General features: G+C 42.2%; 2 protein-coding genes across 4 annotated transcripts in view; one reads left to right on the forward strand and one right to left on the reverse strand.

The window, feature by feature from the left end:
* Positions 1–2,983: 2,983 nt before the first annotated feature.
* Positions 2,984–12,298, reverse strand: hapstr1a (HUWE1 associated protein modifying stress responses a). Its single transcript, XM_033644987.2, has 5 exons — positions 11,891–12,298; positions 10,685–10,765; positions 9,971–10,038; positions 9,571–9,781; positions 2,984–7,553 (listed from the first exon to the last, which is right to left on the reverse strand). The coding sequence occupies exons 1-5, from the start codon at positions 12,084–12,086 to the stop codon at positions 7,237–7,239; spliced, it is 873 nt and encodes a 290-aa protein (XP_033500878.1). The 5' UTR covers positions 12,087–12,298; the 3' UTR covers positions 2,984–7,236.
* A 2,178-nt stretch (positions 12,299–14,476) lies between these two features.
* Positions 14,477–19,478, forward strand: part of usp7 (ubiquitin specific peptidase 7 (herpes virus-associated)) — a 40,646-nt gene continuing 35,644 nt past the window's right edge. For all 3 annotated transcript variants that reach the window (XM_033644473.2, XM_033644474.2, XM_033644475.2), the window contains exon 1: positions 14,477–15,487. In XM_033644473.2, the coding sequence (XP_033500364.2) occupies positions 15,397–15,487 (91 nt within the window). In that variant the 5' untranslated portion in view covers positions 14,477–15,396. The remainder of the gene's footprint in view (positions 15,488–19,478) is intronic.

Consider the following 19,478-nt stretch of genomic DNA (forward strand, 5'->3'; position numbering starts at 1 on the left):
TGTCTAATGGAATTTCCTTGAGTCAGCAGCGCACCAAAAACAACCGATCCAAGCAAAGTAAGGCAGCTGCCAGTCACTGTACACTGCAATCCAACTGTCAAACTAAGGAGCACTGATCAAATAAAAGCCATTGCATTGTGTATTTCTCGCCTGGGATGTTTTTAGAAATATATTTTACTGTACTGTTTAGCTGTTAAATGAGAGAGTTTGTGGGCGATGCTTGGTTTTGGCTCGACTGTTTCCAACATGGCTGCCAGGTCATAAATCTTCTCATTTTACAGATAAACTAGTGGCGCGAGGACGTTATGACGGGCCCTAGTGCATGCTATCACGCATGTATTGTCTTGACACAAATACAGATTTGACATTGGACAACATCACCCAGCAATCTGAATCACTTTCAAGGGCTCGTTCTCTCTATGGGCCCCCCCACCCCACAGGCCCCAGTGCAACCGCACTGCACTGTTTATATTTAAGCCCCTGAACAGTACACTAAAATATGTTATGGAAAATATCGGAGGTGAGAAATAGGAATGCAGTAACAGAATCTTGATTCATATTTGATCAGCACTTTCTAGTTTGACAGTTTGACCAAAGTTCATGAGCAGTGATTGACATGATTCACAGTTGCGTCAGAGATCCCTTGTTTATGATTCATTGCTTTCTTTCACTTTCATCAGAAATGCTACAAGGTACTAGAGTAGACAGAGGAGTTTGATTTAGTGTTGTGAGAATGCAGTGAGTTTTAGGAAATGTGACAAAAAGATATTTAAAAAAAAAAAAGATAATAATAATAACCAGCTGCAGTTTAAAGGTGCCGTGTAAAGTTTTCTTGGAAACAACAGTTAACCTTTTTTTTTTCACCAAAACTTTACGTGTGTATCCTTGAGGTGTGACAAACCTGTTGAGTTAATTTCCTTCCACTTAAAACATTTGCAAAGTTTAAATCAATGGCTCTCGAATGGTGTGCCGTGATCCAAATCCAGGTGTGCCGTGGGATTTTGTGATAAACACACATTATTATTGCAATATTCAACGAGGCCTATACAAAAAGTTATAAATTAATTTTTAACCGACTGTATCAGTCTGTTGTGCACAGCCTTTTACTAATAAAGCGGCAAACTCTACTTACAAAATGTAATTAACTTTAATTTAAAAAACCTCCACAGGGAACCTGTTTGTCCCTGTTCATGTGGGGGAATTTTAAGTGTGCAACACATCACTTCCCATTTAAACAGAGGTGCTATTGTTGCTTTAATGTAATTTTAAAATGTTTGAAATGAATTCTTGAATCATTATGTCAACTGTTATTTGATTTCAGTAAATAAGAACAAACATTTATGTCGTGATGAGAGTGTTAACACGTTATAGTTGCTATTGTGCACAGATATAAATACAGGTGTGCCCTGAGATTTAGGTTCGCCCTTTGGTGAGCCTAGGGCACAAAAAGTTTAAAAGCCACTGGTTTAAATGCTGCATCATTACTATCCATGTTTATTAGTCAGCAGTTTTCTTACTGTCTGCCTTTGAAGGCACATCACTCCCACCTGTTGTAGAGTGGAATAGTGTGAAACCACTAGCTGGACTGTTTGAGTCACCTGTGCGAGAAACAAATTGGAAACCCACTCATATCAAAAACAAAAAACAGCTTCACAGTGCTGCCAGAGGTCAGAAATTGCGGAAGGAACCTTTAAGATGGTAGAAAGCCTCAGAGATGGGCAGGAGTAGACAAATTTAGGACAGCAGTTTTCATCAGAATGTTGACATTGAAAATAAAACACTACTGCATCAGAACTGGCTGACACAGGGGTGTCAAACTCATTTTAGTTTCTGGGCCACATACAGCCCAGTTTGATCTCAGATGGGATGGACCAATAAAACCATCAGCTCCAATATTGTCACTGTTTTGTGTAAAGAATTACAAGTACATTCTGCAGACGTTCATCCTTTTACAAAACAGATGAACAACCTATGTTTGACACCCCTGGGCTAACACAAACTCCACATGCTTGTCTATGTGCATGTCCTCATCATAGATTCATGAGCAGAGCTAATGCCATGCGATAAAGTGTTTTTTTTTCTAATGCTGTCCTCTGGTGCCATCTAGTGGCCTAAAGAGTGCTAAGGTAAACGTCACTTGAATTAATTTAAGTCCAGACATGAAGCCACCCGAAACTGAGAAACCTCAGCTCTGAAATAATGTACCAGACCTGCTTTAGTCACAATCTCACAATGTTTAATGCATGGCTGAAGTGTTTTACCCACCTGTGCATGTCAACTAAATCAATTACCTGTACAGTTAAATCCAGTGTTTTTTAATAACTTTAAAGGCCCCTCTAACTACAAAATTAAATAAATAAATCAGTCACTTCAGTCCTTCTCTCTCGTACATGGCTTGTGAAATGTGATTACTTTCAGCCTCTGGACTATAACTGGCAAATTAGTCGTTACATGCTCACCGCTCCTAATTTGCATGCCATAAATTTGCAAACTGCAACCGGATCTAAAAGGGTAACCTGTGGTGGAAGTTCTTGAGTTTTCAGTTTCTGCAAATATGGTTAGAAATGAAGACAAAAATTAAGCCTCCTTGCACTGCATGTAATTTTTTTTTATAGCCAATCAGGACCTCTTGGAGGATTGTCACTCTCCTGTAGTAAACAGAGCAGGGGTCTCATTTATAAAACAGTGTGTAGGAGCCACACTAAAAATGTGTGTATGAACAAAAGCCAAAAATATTCCTACAATCAGGTTTCTCCTTCACCATCTGCGTCGCTGATTTCCCATCACGGGTCAAAGTTTCTCCCACCCAGTCTGTCTTTATTCATCACAACTTTTGCGTGGGAAGCAGTGTACGCCTCTTTCAGGCCTCGTTTTGTGCGTACGCAGTGTTTATAAATGAGACCCCAGAGCTTCAAGTTGACAAATATAAAAATGTGTGTGTACATGTTTAACAGAAAACCCTTAAATTAGTGAGCAAATCAGATTTAAGATAAAACAAAACTCTTCATTGTCTTTATTTTAATGAAACATAGTCCATCCAATTGCAACTCAATGGTTTTATTTCTTTTACAATGTGAACCACATATATCATACCAACAATTAAATGTTAAGTATATAGATTAGCCATTTATTACTTTTTAAACAAATAAGTATCAAGAAACAGCTGATAATAGTGTTGGCTCCAGAGACACGTGGCATGAATCAGCCTTTTTGAAACAATGTGGATGAAGGCCGGTGACTGGCTCAGGGGAAGAAAAGAAAAACACAAAGTGCCCCCTCTATTATAACCAGGCTAATCAATGGGGGGGGGGGGGGGGGGGGGGGTCAACGCCGCAGGTTGAACAGTGGGATTAGAAAGACGGCACAATCCCACTTGTAGCCAACTCTTCAGTCTGAATTTTAAGTTAATTTCCCCGTCAGCAGACGTTTCACATCTTCCCTTTAGCTGGCATGTTGTCATGCAACAGAAAACACTGGGAGGTTTCAACTACTAATTTGTAACAACACGTGCCATTTGGTTTCAGTCATGAATGCTACCAGTGCCAATGCGGAGCGTCAGACAGGAAACAGTGAGTAAAGTGTCTGGAGGAAGAAAAACTCAATTTAATGAAGAGCGTGTGGACAGGCTGTCAGCTCAGTTGTCAGGATTCACTCCATAGTCTGCCCTGAGCAATCTGCAGAGTTCAAAACTGTCTGGCGGACACTAAGGCCACATCCACACGGATACGTTTTCATTTTAAAACGCATGAGAACAGTCTCTGAACACTCAAGTATTTAGCACACTTTCAGAAATGATTTCCGTCCATGCTAACATGCCTGAAATGCATATCAATATTAATGTACACTGGGCATGCATGTGTCGGTGTAAACAGGAAGCAGGTGGTTTACTCTAAGGTTGGCTGCTTAGATACAGAAAATACTACGGATATGGTGAATACCACAGATTTCTTTGCTTGGACCGACACTGTGGTGGAACTGTTGCCGCAAGTAACACGAGTATAAGACGGTCAGGGCAACAGAAAACAGATTGGGAGTCACTGTGTAGCCAATATGCTGCCATATTAGAGGGTAGCGGGAGCGTTATCCCTTGCTAGAGGAAGCCATGGCGACGTGAAAGGAGTACCCACAAAAGTAGAATAAATAAATGTAAACCTAGCTATGATGTTTTGAATTGACATTTTAGCTGAAGATCGAATCAGGAAGCAAATGCAGATGTCTGTGTCATTGTTTCCGGCTGCCCAGACTACAAGAGACATGTATAGCTTTCATTTCAATATTTCAAATTCCATTTGAAGCCTTCACGACACGCCCCTACAAACCGCACCCACCTCCTAGACAAACCCACCAATGTAATGGTTATTTAAACCTTGCTACAACGCTGCAATAATCCACTTTATAATTCATTACACACAAAGACATGATTCATCTTATGAATACAGAGATGTAACCTATACCATTATGCTGACCTTTAACACCCGTCTTAAACCTAATACTTTATAGTTAGCTAAATGCTAACTTAGCATTTTCTTCAAGGCTTTTGCTTCCAGACCAAAGAGCGAAGGGGGCTGATCATGGACTAATGTGTACATACAGTGGGAAAGTCATGGTGCGACTCCAAAACGCAGCCAACCAACATTTTCAAAAAGGACCCCATTTTCAGGGATCCAAAATGGCGGACTAGTGTGGACACCCAGCATAAACATAGCAATAGTTAAGCATTTTAAAATGAAACATATTAGTGTGGATGTGGCCTAAATATGACTTTGAGGGCGAAGTTCCTTTTCAAGAAACATTGATCCTTCCTATGTCATTCACTAGACCTGTGCTAGCTGAAGCTACCCAGAACTTTACAAGACATTGTTTGCTTTTTAGACAATTTTAATCCAAGACTGACATGAATCACTTTCTGACCCTCCTTCACAGTAATCAGATGCTCTCTGCTCGCAAATCAAATCTCACTTTTCCAATATGACGTTGACGTTTTCAGTCTAATTCAGTGGTTTCACTTAAACTCCTAAAACACAGAACACTTTATTATTTTTTTTTTAGACAGAAGAAACAAATCTCAGCCTGGTTCTTTTCTTCTCACTGACAAGCCAGCAATCATGTATGAATATAAAAGCAAACCTATAACGCAAAAATGAAATCTGTGACCAAACTGTAACAGAAGTTAAAAACTGGCATGCTTTATACAACTAAAGAAAACCCACTTTCCAGGTCGTAAAGGTGAAGGGGAGTGAACAGGTCAACAGAAAGGAGGAAAAACAGAGCAGGAAACATTGACATCTTACAAGTCAGCGACAGCGGGTATTAACAGGTTAAGTTGAGGTGTTTACGCCTCACTGACAACTTACTATGGCAGGGCATCACTGAGAATATATAGAATTGATTTGATAACTAGACAACTCAAGATTTTCTTTTTATAATTTACACTTTGTTAGCTTCCTATGCTAAATCAAAGCATATACCAACGAGTTTATTACAATTTAACTCCAATAATCTTTCATTACGACACTAACATCAGTTTATATTACTTTACAAACTGCTAAATAAACCCAAATTTCTGACTCGTGATATCAGTGTCTCCTCTCCGTTCCATAAGGATGGAAGGCAATGACCATTTCAAGAACGAAACAAGCTCCGAGTTGCATCATCCTGTACCAAGTAAAATCAAACCCATCCACGTCTTATTAATGCACACGCCCCTTATACAAAAAGCAGACAGTGTCCCAACACCCCAATCTCACACTCAACCAAATAATCCAGTTCTTCATGTGCACTGGCTGGCATGCTTGGCGGGTCTGTTGAGAAATGCTACCTTTGTAAACATCTCTGTGATTCACGCTTTCTTTACAGCACCAATTATCTTCCAATAAATCATCTGTCTGACAGGAAATGACTCTTGAGTCTTTGAATACGAGCTGAGCCCACACGCAGGAATGCTCCACAACTTTATCAAACACTTTTGAAGAGTTGCTGGAACCAGAGGTGTGCGTGACGGCCCTGTTTCCAACTTTTTTCTAAGCACCAACCGGTAAATAATGCGTGGAGTGACCACAAGCAGGCCTGTCGAGGGCTTGATGAGGCTACAACTGGGATACAATGGAAGAGCCGATTTGTTTGCATGAGTTAGAGGTGAAAGCTAAGTGCAAAAATCCTTATTGCAACTCATCAGAATAATCACAAGATCACATAAAACAGCAGCTGCTTTCGTAATAAGACTAGGGTAAAAGGGGGAGAGGGCGTCGCAGTCAGCAAACGGGCTGTCTGACAAGCTGTATACACAAAGAAAAAAAAATTCCTTTCCTTTATCCTCAACAAAAAGAAAAAACAAGGTGGAGAAAGAACGCAAAATTAACTTGGCTATCACTGCTGCAAACAGTGGCAACAAACCTAGAATTTAACACTGGTGGTTGAACTTAAAAACAAAAAGGGTGTCTGGCTGAACTAAATCAAGCCACTGTTGAAGCAGAGTATTAGCAAAGAATAAAGTTACATGCCATCAACCTAGTAGCCAGAGATGTGTAACTGGTTACAAGCGGCAAGTGAAGCAGGATGACGTCACAGATGTGCTCCTACTGGGTGATTTTAGCTCCGCCACTGACAGGCAATGTCAACTGAGAGCTGCGATGATAAAGTAACAGATAGAACAGGTGGTTGTTTGACGCAGAGGTGAGTCTCTGACAGAGTCAGGTCGGACATTTGGCGAGCAACTTGATTCGCTGAGTGAGACGATTTGATCATGGCCCTCACTTCCTTATTAAGGTGGTGGGTGAGGATGAGTGAGGTTAAGGGAGGGAAGGGCACAAATGTGTCAAGGATCAAGTGGCTTTTACTTGTCAAGTAGCACAAGGTGCATTTTCACCCCTTCGAGAATGGTCTGCGACCCCAGAATGAGTTCCTTCGTTGTCTCCTTTCCGGGGCAGCAATGTCTGAGGAGTGTGTGGTGTCGTCCAGACCTCCCAGTCACACACACACACCCATCAACGTTCTGATTGCAGATCAGTGATTTGTAGTAATGTTGTGAGGAATGGAGACAAGGAAGAGAATTCATTCAACATCTAAATGGACCGAACTGAGACCTTCAGTCCCTGTTTTCATTTTCAGCCCACGTTCTTTTGCACAGCCAGGGATCTGTCCATCTGTCCCACATAAGCCCATCCATCCCCCCTCTCCTCGCCTTGGCGTTGAAGGCTTTTCCCTCACCCCCTCACACACACATAGGCAGGCGGCAGATCAGATCATCCTGTTGCGTTTGTGTGTAGGGGAGTCTGTGATGACATCACTGCACTGGGTGGAGTTTCGTTTCCTGGTTCCTCCCCCTCCAGCAGAGGCAGAGCCTGTAGAGTCCAGATGCAGTGCCATCTCTTCCGAGATGAAAGTGTTCAGGTCGACGTCTTGGAGCCCGTTGCGCCTGCTGCGGCACACCGGCCCCGAGCCAGAAGATCCACCTACACCAGCACCACCTCCATTACTGCTGCTCCCACTCACATGTGTGGGAGACCCTGGAGCACCGGAGCGCACACTGATACTCGCCATGGCTCCACTCAGACCTGTGAAGGGAGGAGGGGACAGGATAGAGAGGAGAGAGCAGCATCAGACCAAGGGCATCAGTGGATGGAGAAATGCAACGGATATCATATGAAAATTCTGATAGCGAGATTAAAAAAAAAGGATCCAAAAAACCCTCAGTCAGTAGCAGCTGCAACTATTCATCTCCATTATTTATGGACTTTGCAATGAGGCAAGCTACCTTTGAATGAAGGCTACATGTACATCAATGGCGTCTTTTAAGTGGACGAACAGTGACAAACAACCAAGCACATCATTGTATCATCATCATCATCATCACCATCAATCCCATATTCATCATATTTGCACGACCCCAAATGACAACCGTCCGATCCAAGTGGCATCAACACACAGGGGCAGAAAGATGGTGCCTCATCTTCCCAGAGAGGGTATTTGTGGGAAAAAATGTTTTGCGCTGCTTAAGCATGTCAGTCATCAAAGCTTAAGTGTTCATCTCTAATCTTAAGACATGAAGGGAGTGTCACTTTTTTCCTCTGAGATATAACCAGCTCCTTGGGGGAGCTACTGAAATGTGTAACCGGGCAAGACGTTCCCTTGTGATGGGAAGGAGACAACACGTAAACAACCTTATCATTTGTCAAGGTCACTCGCTCAGGCCGTAGCGTCAATGGCTGTTTCCGTCTCCAGGTCATCGCTTAGTGCCAAAACTTAGGCTGAACAAAATGACTCTTAACTCGTCATAACTTCAGTCATGATGTCGAAGTGGCACGTATATCTTCAAACCACAGTATGGTAAACTAACGGAAAAACAATTTCTATCCCTGAGGGATGTAAATCATAAGCTTCGTCATTATACGATACAGATAATATTGGTAAATATCCTTATTGTCTTTTCTTACCTAGCACTGAGGTGCACTTGGACATGTTGCCTGGGAATTTGAAAATATGGGTGTATTTTTAAAATTAAAGTGTGAATAAGTGTTTTAATTTTGCATTGATAGTATTGGATCGTTAATCATTGAATCATTATATCAATCCATGTTGGTGTAATTGTTATACCCCTACTATCCCCTTATCCCCTCACTGTAAAGATTAGAGTGTTCTCTAAATGCTCACGTACTGTATGAACTGTATTCATGATGCACTGCACGTCTGTTAGAAATACAGAGTTCATGTGTGTCACCACACTGAACAAACATTCTGTGAATTTGATTGTTAAGAGTTGGCACTGGACAGAAATGTGAAATGCAATTTGTCCATGTAAAATCAAAATGATTTTGTCTGCCCCAACACACAGACACTGGTTGTGAAATGCAAAAGGTATCTGATAACTGAAACCCCCTGACACAGACTGAACTTGTGTTTCTGTAACCTAAACCACCAAATGCCTAACATCATCCATGCTAACCTCAGCAGCCATTTAAAATGTGGGGACATTTAGATAATGTTCTCAGCACTCGTGTGCACCGACAGTACAGCAGAAATACCAACATACAGTAAAGAAACTGCATTACAAACAAACAGCAGCGTCTGCATATTTAAAACCAGGGTCATTATTAGCGGACTGCTTTCGCTTGTGCTTAAGTGGGACGTTCCCTCTCACAAACACACACACGAGGGGCTGAGAACGTGAGGCCCTCTTTCACCATTGGCCAATACTTACACACCCGTGCGTAACATACCCTTATCTCTGCGCCATATGTGGCAGAGTACGATTACTGAGGGACAAGCATGTGCTAAAACACTCTCTCGCACACATAAAAAACATGCTGCACCTCAGTGTTTAGACTTATTTTAACATTTTATAGTTCTGCTTCAGGTGATGATAAATGAGCCAGCTGGTATGTATGAAAGACATTTTCACACAAACACTCTATAACACATTGCCAAACCTTAAATAGCCTTATAGAACAGCAGTAACACTGATTTTCTATCCAACAATGTGGCTGCCTCATGGGTTGTAAACCATGCCTCTGATTTGGTGGCTAGAATGACTACTGGTGTGTAAGCTGTGTGCCATGCTCACACTTAACTCACCATGCAGTGCTATGGCCTCCCTGAAGGGCTGGAGGTCTGCTTCCACAGATGAGCCAGTCTCCGCTGGTGAATTAGCCCGGCTGGGGGCCACCATAGTCAGCCGAGGGTTAGCCCTGCTACTCCTGTGTGGTGGTGCTTTGCCACATAGAAAGCTGATAAGATCCTCCCTGCGGATGGTTCTCCGGCGCTTTTTCACCCAGGCCAACATGTCCTGCAATTCAATACAGGAGTGATACATCCATTAGTTAAGCAAGGTTTAATTTCATTAACAAACACTAATGCATTTTCCCCCCTTTCAGCACTCCTGTGCTCCCTAATGTAGGGAGGTGTTATATCACATTTTGTTCAGATACAAGAGAATGGAGGTGCTTAACAAAGGTAACAGAGGAACAAGACCCACCCTATTACGGCGCTGGTGGCCTATCTGGATGCCCCGATCAAAGCTTCTCTGATGGGCTTCAGCACTCTCTGCGATGGTGAAAGGCATCATGAAAATAATCATTGTTCATTATCATGTATTCCAAAGCAGCGCAAACATGTATGGTAACAGTGACAATGTTTTAGTCCAAAGCCAGAAACCATTAGGAAATCTTAGTATCATGGATTATAACGTACATACTTTTAGCTCTGTTTGTTTTTGTGACAACATAAAAAAAACATGACTGGCAGTTTTTAAATCAGCAGCAAATTAACAACTCGCTAGTACAACTCTACCTGGGAATCCTTTGCCAAGTTTTGAGGAATAAGTCCACCAAATTAGGAGTCAAGTCCAGTACAATCTCATTCTTACAACTGACAACAAAATATCTCTGTTTCACCAGTGAATTCCTGACATTGTTATAGACTTTTAAATGCAGTGTTTTAACCCTACAGTGAACATGCCTTTCACTGCCATACAATAACCTACAAGCCCTGTCACAGACTGATCAATATGGAGCTGATAAGAGTGTTTACATCCTGTCAGAGGAGCCTAAAAACATGTCAGTATTTACAAGTACAATGACAGCCTGTTTGGTGTAAGGAAGCACAAAAACAACAGTAGGTGTAGTAGTTGGCAGCAATAAATCTTGCTCAGAGGCACAAGGATGGAGAAAGGAGTGATGTGGTTTGATACCTTTGTAGAGGTTGGTAAGGGCTGTTGCAGAGTTCTGAAATGGCACCCACAATGACAGGCCCTGCTGATGGCATACTCTGTCTGTGGGAACACAGGAGAAATATGTTTGGTTTCTATACATTACATGCTGCCATAATTTCAAAGCAAAGCAATCTTGACTAATGTGACCAAAGGACAACAGAACATCTGAGAGCCACTACAGCTTGGTGATGACAGGGTTGACGTGAAGATCATTTTCATTCGCCATTTTGTCTTACATCTACAATTGCAGGGACAGGGTTTGGCATAAAAATAACTGTCAGCCAGCGCTAGATGGCCAGCTTGGCAGCAGCTTGTTTAGCAAGAAAGCACCGACACACAAACTTACTGCCCTCTCAGCAGTAAAGTTGCAGAGCCATGTCAAACATGCATGTCAAACACGGATAGACTTAACAAGTCGAGCTCTGTCAACAAGGACCGGAATGTAATGCGTCTGAAAGCACCACAGTCGCAGCATACTGTAGACAAACCAATATTTCCACAGCGAACCAATACTATCCTCGCCATTTTGTGATTATAACGCTAGCTTAACTTGCGCGTTGCTAAACAAACTGCCCACTCAGCGGCAAACCGGGCGTTTTGGGACTAGAGTATATTATGTGGCGTTAACTTTATATCTTTAAATCACATTTCAACAGCTAATCGCGCCCGGTGTAACAGATGGTAACACTGACAGTATACAAGAGACTGTCATCTGGGAATGTCGCGTAGCTACGGTTGTTGTTACCATCGCCATTTTGTAACTAGCCTGGCTATCGTTACGTTAGCTATCAGCTGCTGTCTAACTTGGTGTCAACAAGCAGTCTTATTGACAAAGGTTTTCATATTAACTTTAGCAGCTTAAATTATGCCAGTCCCAATAGATATGTTTGTTTAACAATAAAACGAAGTGTAAAACGTCGGATTCGAGTTCATAACTATTTTTTTTCGCTGGCTAACACAGCTAGCTAAATTTAGCATTGCAAAATCAGCTGTAAACGTTACCCAGTACTGGCCACTGAGTTTGCTAACGAGCTACTTAGCATTCTGCCGACAGTGACGCTACCGTTAGTTCACTGTAACGCCCGGTAAGTAGCCAGTGTGCTAACCAACAAGCCAGAAGCGTACTAGCAATGTAGCGTTAACTATAGTTAGACGAACAGTCAAAAAGACAGCGCTGATTTAAACCTTTGTATAACTGTGCCACAGCAGTGGCGGAGTTCTGGAAGAGATGCCACAGTTTTTCTTGATCGTTGTCGGCCTCCTCCTCGCTCGGCTCCCTTTGCTCCGCTTCGGCCAAGCACTGCCGCTCCCATTTTGAGAACCAGTGCTCGGGTCCGTGTTCCTGTATCTCCGAGTCTCCGTCTTCCTTCTTTTCCTCCATTTAATGCACCTAAACTCGAGTAAAACGCGGCTTTATGTGTTAAAAAATGAATATACGGACCCCGTATGAAGAATTATGTTAATAAATTCATGAATACTGTTAGCGTTTTAATATTTCGCACTACAATACAACGCAGTTCCCTATCCTAACTGCCATCTGTGAAGATAAGCTTAGCCAACTATTTTTCCTGGTAGCCGACGTCGAAATATATACAAGCAGACTACCCTGTTATGCGCTTGACCCCGCCCATTTTACCAGATGTCAGCTATGATTGGCAACATGAGCACTGCAGGGTGGGCTCGAGAGCCTTTCTCAGAATGTCATTGGCTCTTGGACACGTCCGTCACAGCATTGACACAAAAGAACCACCGAAAAAAATCCCCATTTACTAAAGCTTGCGAGAGAGCGCAAGATTTGTCGTGAAAACAGCGCAAATATAATATAATATAATATAATATAATATAATATAATATAATATAATATAATATAATATGTTTTAGAAGATACCTTTTAAATAAAGGTTATCATCAATATAATTTTCTGTGAATTTATTCATCGCCCCTCGTTTTAATTCAGAACCTATAGGCAAGAAAATGACTTCATTTATTATATCATATAACATATATATCATATCATAACTTCTATATTTCCACAGCAACAACCTCTAATATTAGCTGATAATTATGAACACCCAATAAATCCACATATGACTCTCTCATGATGATTTATCCATAATATTTGATGTATTTATTTTTGATGTTTAATAAAAAATACTTTAATAATGAGCACTAACCATAACATAAAATGAAACGAGATAGACGAAAGTGAGACAGTCATTTTAAAAAAACAAAAAAAAAAAAACAACTGCGACGCTATCTCAGACTGAGTCCTGGTGTAGTTCTCTCTTTATCCACTGCAGGGTGCCATTTACTCAGATCTGAAGGTTTGTCTAACACAGACACGCACAGTCTGGTGTCAACACTGCAGATATGGACCAGTACAAGTGTCAATAACATATTGAACAGTGTCTAAGTAAAAAGATAATTAATGACTGGACGTAGATTGTCCCTCACAATGGTTATATTCAATGATATACAAGTTGGTAAGTTTCACCAGTGAGTAAAGTGACATTTTTATTTGTACTGTCATATTTCTCTCTCTGAGCTGAGTCACAATTATGCATGGAGGCTTGCACTGTTGCACTTTTAAAATTTATCAATTTATGTATTTGTTTTTGTATGTATATGTATTGGCTATTTATTTTGAATAAATAAATGATTTATTACCTGATTTTGGCAAACATCCCTCTACGAAATAAGTGAAAAATGGTCTCATCCGAGGAAGGTTGCAGGCTATTTTTGGTGGATGGATAAACTTATTTTGGATAATCTAAATTAGAACCTAATTTTGGCAACTTACCCTACTTTAATTGAGCCTTGAATAATACAGTACTTGCAGCAAAAGTGGGAAAACACCTGTTAGCAGCCCCCTGAAATCTTGAAGGACATCACAAGATCATGCTGCATCACATCATCAACAAGATAAATTAAATACATGTGTAAATAAGTGAGTAAATTGAGTAAATTACATAAAATGAAAACTAGACTAAATGCCACAAAGCAGCAATGGGCCCCCATCAACAGAGTGCAGGTCACCTAAGACAGTATAGTGGAAAGTATCCTATGAAATGCTGTTCCATAATGTAAAGTTGTAAAGTACGTTGGAGTAAAAAATGAAATTAAAATAAAATTAAGTGAAATTAAATTAAATAAAAAAAATCCTGCATTCATGTTTGTAGCATGACCCTTCAGTAAAATGCACCCCCATTTGAAAAGGGGCCCCTGTCTCCTGTTAATGGATAAAATGTGTTTTTTATTATTTTATTTAATGGGTGATAATATGCTGTTCTTCAAACTCCACAACAAACAATACATAGAAGGTAGCGTTAGCGCCACTGGAACTGGATCAGAGAATATAAGATGAACATATTTCATTTGTTGCCTAAAATGTGCTGTTTCATATGTGTTAAAATAGCCATTAATAAAATAAAGAAGAAAAACTTCAATATAACAGGTGATTTCAAACTTTTGGATTTGCATTTCAGTGCATGCATTTCAGTACCACACCAGACAACGATTTCCCCCCTGTTCAAGTCATTGTAAATCACTGATTGGGCCCTCAGTGCAACATGCAGTCACCAGTATGCCTAGGCCCGTATTATCATTCTTATAATCTCCATTAATCTAATAATTTTTGTACGTACTTTAATATATTCCCCTGTACCCGATGCACACGCCTGATCCCTATCATTTAACATGGATGTGAACCTGGCCGGGGATGGGCCAGTGTTTGGATCTCCATGCGGATGTGACATTTCAGAGAGAAAAGCGCGACCGCCATTTTGAGATTTACCTCAGACTCAACACACATCACAAACCACGGGAGGAGCGGGTTGAGAGCCACACAGCTCAGGCTAACATTGTATGACCGGGCACATTCCTCACCACAAACAGGAGGTTAGCTCGAAATGCAACCAGGTGCCGCGTTTTGTCGTTTATCGTGTTAGGGCGGTTTGGGGGAATTGTTTTATGTCGGGCCGTGGCAACTCTCATCTCCGCGAACTTCCAAATTAACATCAGTGCTATTCCGTATTGGAAACTGGTTTGAATGGATAGGTTTTTCCTCCGCTCTTCCCCAGACGAGGGACAATCGGAGGAGCACACGGACTGGGGATATCGCAGGCAAAGTTGTTGAATGTGTGTCTATAGCAAATGAACCGTTGTTTTCATTGTTGTTGTACCTATATCAGCAGTTGGCTGCCTAGTGTCAGGTAGCTTAACGCTAGCTATAAACAGGGTATTTGTTCCCCAACATACAGGTCGTGCTGTGCGTTGTCTTATTGCCCCACATTTCCCGGGGTAAAGCCGGATTGATTTAGCTAATTTCAGCGGGCCTCCCTCCTCGGAGCCCCGGTCCATCCATCCCACCCCCCGCCGTCAGCCAGCGACTCGCACCCACCAAAGGCGCCGAGATTGGGCGAATAGCGAGCAAATACGTCCGCGTTTCTCTACCCGCTCCCCCGCCGACCTCCCCTCCTCACTCCCCGGCGCTGACAGCGGACAAGGCCGAGGTCGCAACAGAGCAGGCCCGGCCGCCGAGGCTCGACCTGTCCACCCCACCTCCGCATCCTACCACACCTCACCAGCAGTCCAGAACCCGGTTCCCCGCCGAGCCGACCCTGGACAAGGTCGAGGCTAACAGAGATAACAGGGAGCACCGCATCACAACCACAACAACAACAGCTGCCAACATGAACCACCACCATCACCACACGCAGCAGCAGCAGCAACAGAAAGCCGGCGAGCAGCAGCTCAGCGAACCAGAGGACATGGAGATGGAAGGTATGTAATGGTGCCAAGAAGGGTGAAGGGACACTTTACAGCCTATTTTGTCACGATTTAACTGCTGCACGTGAAATGCATGGAGTTTCATTTGTGCAAGCGGAGCTCAACTTTACAGTAAACACGAAGGCCCGAAGCTAGCTAGGATAGCCGGCTGCATTTTTGCTGATTGTGCGTCCGTTGCAGCATACTTGTGTGGAGCTGACCTCATTTTGCGTTATAAGCGAACGGAGCTTGAATTTCTCTCGGTATGCTTGCAGTAGTCGATTGCTTGTAAATAACCCAAATGAGCCGTTCAACCTCTGTCAGACATTAGCCACGGAAATCATTCATTCGTTTCGGTCACTTATTTGCAAATAAACCGTTAAGTTTTTGTTAACGGCCGTTTGCTGGAACAACTTCTCAGATGCAGTTTGCCAGATCATCGCAGTTTAAAATCAACATGCAGTCATAGAAATCCAGGCCCGCTAATTGTTGATAACCTAACGTTTAATGTTTGTAAACAGTGTGGCTGTTAGTCTGCAATTAACATGGAGCCATCGCTAGGTAAATTAATCTTGCTATGGTGCTTTGACTTCACAGTGGGCTTTAGGTTGATTTTGACAGTTATCGGCGCCCGCGTTTCTCGTCAAAGTTAGCTATTTCGTAAACAAAGTAACCGTTTGTGTCTGATAGCACAAAAATATCGCCCTTTAATAACAGCTCGACATTTAACGTTACGCCAGCCTTTCGGAAAGATAGTGTGTTAGCATCGTGTCTTGATGGTTTGTACATTAAATACGGGCCTGCAAAGTAACGATGTCGGTTAACAACAAGGTACAGTTTGTCAGTTTGACACCTAAAATGCGAAATCGGCACATTTGACCCCTCAATATGTGTAGTAAATACTTTCAATACAGAGAGTGCCGGGTGTCTGTTTTATTGCTGTGTGTCCTCATTTAGCTGGTAAAACGCAGTGTACATTGCTAACGAGACAGCTAATTTTAAGCTAGCCAATTAGCCCCGGGGCCCGCTTCTTTGCGTTCATTCGGCGGCTAGCATGCTAGTTAGCTGGTCGGCTAACACTCACGGAGGGGGTGTGTGGCGTTCCAAAATGGTGGCTTGTATTTTGCAACGTTCGATTCAGCTACTGCCTGAATGTTAGGCCTTGAATATTAGCTTCACGCAATGTAGATTGTTTCCCCCCTTTGCCCTAATTGCTGTTTAGCGGTATAATGTACCAACTCTGGGTGGTATTTTTTGTTTAGCATTAATTTAAGCGTGTTAGCTTGTACTTGTGATGCCAGCTAATGTTGGCTAATAACGGCCTGCAGATGAATATGTGTGCGGCTAGTGTTGCTACATAGCTAGGTTGCTAACGCAGATGCGTCAATCGTGATTTGCTAAATTGTGTGCTGTAACAAGTTTAGTCATGCTGCCAGAGCAGACGACAATGTGTCAGACTGAATGTAAATCAAGCTTTGGATTAGTTGTTTGCTAGTTTATATGTTGACGTTTGGCAGTGTTATGTCAAACAGCAGTGTTGGCAAGTAACGGTAGTCGCCGCTGCGGTAAGCCAGGCCCGCACAGAGGCAGCGCGGGGATTTGCTGCTTCATTGTATGGACGACCAAACGGCATGGAGCTCGCCATTTTTAATGATCTGTGTTTTTGTTAGTCAGCTTTGTAGTCAGGGCCACCTATGTTAGCGTTTAGCAAGCGATTCACACACTGAACATCTGCCCTAGTGTTTTATAAAGTTTTTATTAATGTCAACTTTGGGCAGAGTGGAGGCTTTGAGGGAGCCTTCAGCATCACTGCGTCATTTACTCCCAGGGATTTTATTATTTGCTCACACACACATTTCTGCTTATTATCCGGCTTCACACAATATACAGCATATCTTATTTAATTACACAAAAGAGCAATTAGAAACAGCCCCAGGTGTCATTTATATTTTTTAATCGTCCGTTTTTATACTTGTGGTACTACTAGCAGGTGCACTCACCAGACTTCCTTACCCCTTAGTTGCTGGTTCACCCTTCTTGGATTCCCTCCCAGTGCACTGCAGCCTTACAAGGACATTGAAAACAAGTTGACACAATAAACTGCTTTTTTGTCTGACTGCTCATAGCAACAGATACCAAATTTGCTTCATGGCGTGAGGGTCTGTACACTTGCAGTGGGGTTAGTCCATCATCTGCTCTGCATATCTAAGTCATTTTATCTGTTTTCCACAGCAAAATATGCCAGGCTGTTGCTACCACGCAATCAATCTAGTGGTTATGCCTGTAGCAGCTCCTCAAACATGTCAGAAATGAATTGAAAACAAACAGTATGTTATTTGTCAAGGGATATCTCATGAAACCCAAGTTGTCTAATAGGACACGATTAACGACTAAGATGCTATTGAAATCATAAAAGGTATAATTCCAGTTATATTATTTGTCTTAGGGGTTTTTTGTACTGTAGAGAAACACAATTGATGTCTGATGCATCAAACAGCATTTCAGCATCTTAGTGCCAAGTCAGTGTAACAGTATCAGCTGTGTTGTTATAACCTTGTTGCTCTAGGTTAAACACATCTGGAGTTGTTTTTCTCTTTGCCCAGCATACAGTTGTCTCATGGGAGAAAATTCGTCTTGATGATGATGAGGACTTTTATTTGCTGCTTTCCCCCTACAGGCGATGGACTTTAAATCATAGGAAAGATTAGAATATGAGATAAAGAGATGTGTTTATACTTTATGTTTACTGTTACTGTTGTAGTGCAACAATAGCGGGTATTCAGATCAATTACTCTGATGCTTCCTGTAAAAATATCCTGTGTTGAAATGCTTGTGATATTCCTCTTCCAGACACCTTCGTAGTTTGAGTGACAGGAAGTTCTACATTAAACCTTCAGGCATTTTTCTCCAATATGAAATTATTGGCACTCCATCCAGCTCCAGCTCGTGCAGATTTCAGTGATCCATTAGGATGTACTTCTCAGAGGTTTCAGGATAGACTGACGGAGTAGGCGGGACAAGAAGTTGTCATGGAGTTGACTGACAGACCCCATTAGCAGGGCGTAATCCACTTGAGGAAAGGAGGTCAGCCTCCTGTAGGACTCGGTCAGTAACGTTACCTGGAGATACACACACACCACTGACACCATTGCGTCTGTCAGCACGGGGGAAGACAAGGATCAGAGATCCGTATGAAATACAGTGTAAGAGACAGACTGACACATCAACACATTTGGAGACATATGCCTGAGTGCTCATATCAGTGCTGTCGTTACTCTCAAGTCTGGCTTCTGTTGCGTCATTGTCATCATCACAGGATCCAGACAGATTTCACTCACTTCCTTGAAGTCCACGCAAAGCTCCTCTGTTCCACAGTGTTTTGATAGACGAGACCGTGCATCGAGCCGCCTCATTATTCGGCTGGGATAATTGTTGTCCCCTGCGCGCGTGTGTTTTTGTTTGAGCGATGACTTGCGGCCTAATCCTGCATTGTGTCCATAATTACCCGGCCTACTGTAATGTCGCATGGTCTTTGTCGCGCGCGCGCGCACACACACACACACACACACACACACACACACACACACACATTCTGTCTGCGTTGCCCTCTCGCTGACACACAGACTGGGAAAGAAGACTTGTCATGCTGTCTCAGCAGGGTTTTCCCAGTGAAAGTATGAGAGGGGAGAGGAAGGATCACCGTGTGTGGAGATGCCAGAGATAAAGATGAAAATAGTAGTTGCGGAATTGCTTTTTTGCTTTTTGATACAAAAAAGTCTGATCTTAGTTGATGCTGTTTTTGTGCTTTGCGCTGATTATGAGATTATAAATCTGTCCTGCTCTTTAAAGCGTGCATATATTCACAGAATCCTGGCAAAACAAGCTTTATGAGAACATAATCTAGCAGATTGTCTGTTGTAGTTACAACTTTTAGTTTTAAATGGTAATTACTTTTGCTCAATTATGACTTGTAAACATGGAAGAAAATGAACACAAATGTGATAGG

The sequence above is a fragment of the Epinephelus lanceolatus genome, chromosome 18 (genome assembly GCF_041903045.1).
Source record: "Epinephelus lanceolatus isolate andai-2023 chromosome 18, ASM4190304v1, whole genome shotgun sequence".
Taxonomy (NCBI): domain Eukaryota; kingdom Metazoa; phylum Chordata; class Actinopteri; order Perciformes; family Serranidae; genus Epinephelus; species Epinephelus lanceolatus.

Coding starts and splice junctions, on each gene's coding strand:
- hapstr1a (XM_033644987.2), bottom strand. CDS start 12,086: ATGGAGGAAAAGAAGGAAGACGGAGACTCGGAGATACAGGAACACGGA. Junction 10,766..11,890: donor TGTGGCACAGTTATACAAAG/GTTTAAATCAGC, acceptor GTGTTCCCACAG/ACAGAGTATGCCATCAGCAG. Junction 10,039..10,684: donor CCTTACCAACCTCTACAAAG/GTATCAAACCAC, acceptor TCACCATCGCAG/AGAGTGCTGAAGCCCATCAG.